The sequence below is a fragment of the Oncorhynchus kisutch genome, linkage group LG17 (assembly GCF_002021735.2).
Source record: "Oncorhynchus kisutch isolate 150728-3 linkage group LG17, Okis_V2, whole genome shotgun sequence".
NCBI lineage: Eukaryota > Metazoa > Chordata > Actinopteri > Salmoniformes > Salmonidae > Oncorhynchus > Oncorhynchus kisutch.
In genome coordinates, this window is record NC_034190.2 from 17270329 (window position 1) to 17276464 (window position 6136).

At 43.1% G+C, this 6136-nt stretch overlaps 1 protein-coding gene across 1 annotated transcript; it reads right to left on the minus strand.

Annotated features, from left to right (window-relative positions):
* Window positions 1-445: 445 nt before the first annotated feature.
* LOC109907112 (homeobox protein XHOX-3-like) lies at window positions 446-5315 on the minus strand. The gene is made up of 3 exons (XM_020504892.2): window positions 4464-5315; window positions 3158-3393; window positions 446-2340 (listed from the first exon to the last, which is right to left on the minus strand). Exons 1-3 carry the CDS (start codon window positions 4834-4836, stop codon window positions 1813-1815), a joined length of 1137 nt encoding a protein of 378 aa, XP_020360481.1. The 5' UTR covers window positions 4837-5315; the 3' UTR covers window positions 446-1812.
* Between the last annotated feature and the right edge of the window lie 821 nt (window positions 5316-6136).

Genomic DNA, 6136 nt, shown 5'->3' on the forward strand with positions numbered 1-6136 from the left:
GGAGAGAAAATAATGACTGGCGTTAACGGATCCCGGGGACCACTTAGCTGTCATATCCTCTCGCGCGCCCATCACAAGACGACGCCCAGCAATTCTGTGTTTTGACACCGACCACTTCGGTCAAATTACTGCTCTCGTTAGGAGCAATATGCAATGACAATGCCCTGTACCTTAGGTCTATTTTATATTATATTTTTCTGTGGCATTTGTCTATAATAGTCCTGTAAGTCAATAGATTGCTAGGAAGTTACATAGGCCTACTTATATTATTTTAGGCCTAGGCCTAACAATGTGCAATTACACTTGGTTCTATATCAATAGAATATGAATAACCTTTTGGAATATAATTGTTTTGATTTTATTTAGATTACTATTCTACATGTAGGCCTTCCCTTGATGCCCAGGCTGCAATGAAAACTTAGTATGCCTATTCCGTGAGCTGTAGAATAAAACATTCGATTGATTTTTGTTGTTTGAAATGCTGTTTATTGCAAATTTGATGTCCAGAACAATCCAACAATATATTCAGCAAAAATTACCACAGAGTGAATTCGCTCTCTTGAGCCTTTTTGCAGCAATTTCCCTAAAACATGACAGGGTTATTTCGATGAAATACTATGCCAGTAACAGTGCAAAGCGATACATGGAAACAAAGAAATAATAGCAATTTCCTCAAACTATTTTAGAATGAGGATAATAAATATAAGGCTTATAGTATCAGAATCAGTCGTTATAAATGCATTTATCCAAGCATTCGGTCTTATTGGCTGAGGGTAAAATAGAATGGGGTAGAATTGGGGGTGGGCAGGGGGAGAGAGGTGGTGGCTAGTGTTCAGTCGAGGGTATATGGGTGAGATGGGCAGCTCGAGCGAACTCGGCCTAATTTGCCTGGTGTGATTGTCCAATGGCTTGTCTCTCTCTCTTCCCCCGTCAAGCCAAAGCGAGCTAATCCGTTCCCCTGGCGCCTTGTTACGGTTTGGCAGAAACGATCCCTCCCGGTCTCCGCGCGCGGCCGGTATTATCATTAATTCAACACTCAAAATTCATCTGCCACGTACATATACATCACTTACTAATTTTACCAGCATCTGCACATTTCCGACCCAGACCTTCAAAAAAGGGACACTCGGGCAGGGAGAGGGAGCCATAATGAGACGGTGCAGTCTGTTAACAAATTCCCTTGTTAAAAAAAGAAGATGGAAAACATCATTCTCTTGTAACTAGCCTACCCATATATGTAGGTCAATTTGGACATGTGAAGAGACTACAAATAATGATAAACCGTTAACACCATCCATCACAGAGATAAACGTTTGTCTGTAATTCCCAGTCCGCCTGGGCTCTCTCTTTCTTCGCACCAAATTAATCTTACATAAATCAAATGTGTTTTTTGTCCGATCTCGGAATATTTCATGGTCTGCATGGGGTTTTGTAACTGAAATTATTTTTTTTCAGTGGATAGCATGATGTGTGAGATCATCGCGTTGGTGCTTGAAAACATATAGCTTAAAAACTGGGTAGGCTATTTATTTGCACTCCGAGCTCGCTCATCTCTCCTTTTTGTTATGTAGCAGGTGTATGTAACAGCACGCGCTGCAGTACCTGTCGCTTATGCTGCTGCGGGTATCGAGTCTGCTCCACACGAGCGTTCTATTCATGCTGTTTGAGTCTTGTTCATGTGTTTTCTTTAAGTTTGATAAAAGCTCATCATGGTAAAAGCGTATGGCCCTCTTCTGCGCATCTCTTCTGCGCATCTCTTCTGCGCTTCATTGACTCAGTCTAATGAACACATTTAGATGTGTTCTCTTCGTTTTATCTGGTCAATGGCACCTCCTCTCTCTGGTCCAAAGTCACCGGCGAGGACTTGCTCAGCACCGACGGTGTAAACGTCAGAAACGTGTCAGTCCTGCTCGTTGGGGAGCACGGGAAGTCTGACCCGGTGGGCCTCTGTGGAAAGCCGTTTGTTTGAGCGGAGTGACAGGCGAGGCAGGAACAGGGGCTTCCCCCGGGACCGAGGCTGTGGGCCGGGCTGGGGTACAGGGATGGGTGCCTGAACGCACACAGCAGCTCCGGCCTCTGGTAGGGATGAGACAACATCCGGAAACTGTCGAGGGACCTGAGTGGGTTGGAGAATGGAGTGGCGGAGGAGGCCGAGCCGGCTCCGACCCCAAGGTGGGAGTAATACGGTAATGGCAGGTGGGACGGGAAGGAGTAACCGAGATTCCCAGTGGCGGCCGCGTGGTTCATCATGTAGGCGTAGAAGGCGGGGTCGGCAGGGTGAGGCCACGTCATGGCCAGACGCTGCCGCTTGTCCTTCATTCGGCGGTTCTGGAACCACACCTATGGAACACAAACATACAGACAGGCGGGGTAAAATATGATCCTTCATACGTCTGTGATGAGACAGATAACAGATTTACAGCTGTTTTTGTACGTTTACCCAGGGTTCCAAATGACAAAATATTTAAGTGCCTTTGAACGGGGTATGGTAGCAGGTGGTAGGCAGGCAGGTGCACGGGTTTGAGTGTGTCAAGAACTGCAACGCTGCAGGGTTTTTCACTCTCAACAGTTTTCTGTGTGTATCAAGAATGGCCGACCACCCAAAGGACATCCAGCCAACTTGACACAACTGTGAGAAGCATTGGAGTCAACATGGGCCAGCATCCCTGTGGAATGCTTTCCACACCTTGTAGAGTCCATGCCCCAACGAATAGAGGCTGTTCTGAGGGCAAAAGGGGGTGCAGCTCAATATTCGAAAGGTGTTCCTAATGTTTTGCAAGCTCAGTATATATATATATATATATATACTATAGGCCTATGCAAATTCCAGCTCATTAATGGATACTTAAGCTCGCCCCTTAAATGTTTTCTGTTTAATCATTAACACAATGAATTAACGTTTAATTTAGGTAAATATTGCCCGTGAAATTGCATTTACTGTATTGTTTTGAGAACCCACATAAATATAGGCTGAGTCGCCTAGGCCTCCATTTGTCTGATATGATTTCAAGTGAACTCATATTTTCTTTTTAGATTTGCAACTAAGATATGTCCTTTCTATGCCAAATATGTTATATTGGAAATAGGCTTATATGTTGTAGAGAAACATTATGATGTTGAAATAGGCCACTGTTAAAGCCGAAGAGCCTCATCTTACCTTGATTGTGGTCTCTGGTAAATTTAGTGAAGCCGCCAGTTCACATCTCCTCGGCCTGGACACGTAATTCTCCCGGTAGAATTCCTTCTCCAACCGACCGATTTGCTCCCGAGTGAATGCTGTCCGGTACCGTCGCATCGCGTCGGCCCCGTAGGACAGCGAGCCCTGTCCCGAACCCATCTTACCAAGATCCATGCCGCTGTCACTCGGGTGGCAGGGGGAATCACCGTTTCGACCTGGAATGGGTTGAAAACATCAATCAGATTATTAGTTATAGAATAGCCTAAAGGTACATTTGATGACAATAGTATCCTACAATTAAGTGTTGTACAGGTTTTCTTTTGTTATTTTGGTTTTTGTATAATTGTCACTGCAGCCTTTATTTTTCGTTTGGCTGAGGTTGACAAAAATCGAAAACAGAGCACCACAACTAGCTAAAAGGCATCTCATCATAAATTAAGCCTATGTAGGCCTAGAGTAAACTAAATAATCCAGATAAATGAATACCATAGCTAACTGCAGAAGGGATAATTATATTAATCCATCATTGTGATGTGTTACGCAGAACCCGATGTGAAGATAATAGCATATATAATCATTCGTTCAACATGTAGGATACTGTTTCCCATTCATTTGAAAGCAGGACCTAAAAATACATATGTTAAGCATTAGACAATTAATTTGGAGCCTCTTTTTCATAAAGACATGACCAGTCTGATGTCAGTTCTCCTGGGGTATGGTCCCTAGATAGTTCCAATCAGTCTACCAACGAATTAATAAGCTATTTTAGTGTTTTGGGGTCTGCCATTTTTATTTGTGGTTTGTTTACTTAAAATCTCTACGAGCAGTATGCGTGCAGATTGGTTCATTTGCGACAGGGTGTCTGGCCCCGGGGTAACTCGTTTTAAAAGTGACACAGTGGTTAAAACCCTAGCTAAGAAGGTGCAACCCAATAACAAGCTGAGATCTCTCATGAGTGTGGATGTAACAATCTATAGAGAAATTAATTAATTACAAATGAACGTTGTTATAAAAACAATAACAATTATGTTCAGTAAATTGTCACTCCCTATCCATAATTCAATCGTACGGAATATCTTGAGTATGTTACGCCAGTATATTTACTTTTTTTTAAATTCTGGACTCTGCATGCACAGAAATAGGCTACTAGCAATCGATTGTAGACCATGTTTACACAGTCACATCGATTGCATTCATTAATTTACATTTTCCCACCTTCAAAATCACATCCATGCAATGTGTTGAGAAAACGAAATGAATAGTGTCATGACGTTTTTTTCATTACCTTTCCCATTGGGGTAGTCCATGCTTTCTGGCGTGCAGCTCACATCAATTTCCTCATAGAAGTCTGACTCAGTGTCCGAGCTGCTGGTTTCTTTGTTGGTGTGATCCATCCGATGTCTCTCGGTAGAAGAGGACATACCAACCGGCCTTACATCAGCGCACACGCGTCCCTGTGCGCCTTCCACCTCTTCGTCCGCTCTGTCTCGCGAGTAGGGTGCAGAACCCGGGCTCAGGCAGTTCCTGTTGACCGTCTTTCCTTGCGGTTCTTGCGCGGGGCTTCCAACTGCTTCCGAGAAATTAGAGCCCGTCTTGCCAACCACCGTGCCAAGTTGACCTCCCTCCGCGAGCATCACCATCTCCTTTCTGTTTTCCATTACCGACGAACGAACGAACGCGCGTGGAATGAACGGGCGCCAAATCACTATGGAGAGAGCCAAGCTGTCTGTGACACTGCAGGCTACGGATGGCGAGGGGATTCAGTCGTGAGAGTGGAGAAAAAAAGAGTAGAGGAATTGATTGAAATGAGAGGAGAGAAGAGAGGGGGATGTACGTTCTGATCCTGCGAGGCGAGCGCTTCAGAGTGCGGCACAAGCCCTGGGAGGGATCACCATTGCATTCTCTTTCTCTCGAGCTGTCATTCTTAATAGGGCAGTCGTCATAATGGCACCCCTGATGACGCCACGCATCGATTGGATGTGGATAAACAGAGAACGAGCAATCACAACCGCGGGATGAGAGATACTAGGGAAGACAGGCATCTTTGGACAGTGTTGGCTACAAGCACATTATTACCGCATGAGTTAACGAGCAAATTATTTTGTGCAGGTATAAAGAGTATATATAGTCCACTGAACGTCAATGTTCTCTAATCCTCAATTTCCACAATGGAACAAGAATTCTGAAAAATCTTCAAGATTTCAATTATATATATTTTTAAACCGTTCTAAAGGTCATTCTTAAGAGGTACTCAGTTATTAAAATGATGAACAATATTGATATGTCAATTATAATGAGAAATAATTATTCACTAATTTATAGGACACCAGGTTATGTGTAATGTGATGCCATGAAATAATCCATATTATTAACCCACTATTTACATAACAAGGGGCAAATTATTTGCGTTGTTTGTTGTGACGTGGTCATCAAATAGCCCACACATATTTTTTGGGGGAAATATTATAGTGTGTATTTGAAGCTAAATGGTGAAGCTAATTGGTTTACCATTGTGATATTTGTAATCCACAGCAGGAGCACAATATAACAGTATGGTGAGGTTTGTTGCAACGTGCAAAGGCTCCCCTTTAATTTTGTCATGTAGTACTGTATGTGTGAGTGAATCTGAAGTTGTCAGCTTTCAAAACGTATGGCTTGTCTGAAACAAAACCCTGTCTAATGTGAAGAACAATGCATAACAATATAAGGCCTGTTATTCAATTGAAAATCTGATTGCAGGAAGCTGCACTGGACAGAATGAAGACCATATTAATGTATTTGCCAAGTTATTCAGCTTAAAGGAAAGCGTTGCAAGCAATACAATCAAAACCGTTGTAGCCACCAATGCATAGGACCATCTTATAACAAAATGACCACGTTGTTTTAATACATTGTCCCTGAGACTTCCATTCCACAGGGAAGTTAAATCAGATCTATTCTCAGTGGTGCTTAATAGAG

Excerpts from the sequence above, each read along its gene's own strand:
- LOC109907112 (XM_020504892.2), bottom strand. The coding sequence starts at position 4,836 with ATGGAAAACAGAAAGGAGATGGTGATGCTCGCGGAGGGAGGTCAACTT. Across the intron at positions 3,394-4,463 it reads GGACTACCCCAATGGGAAAG|GTCGAAACGGTGATTCCCCC; the intron begins GTAATGAAAAAA and ends AACCCATTCCAG. Across the intron at positions 2,341-3,157 it reads TACCAGAGACCACAATCAAG|GTGTGGTTCCAGAACCGCCG; the intron begins GTAAGATGAGGC and ends TGTGTTCCATAG.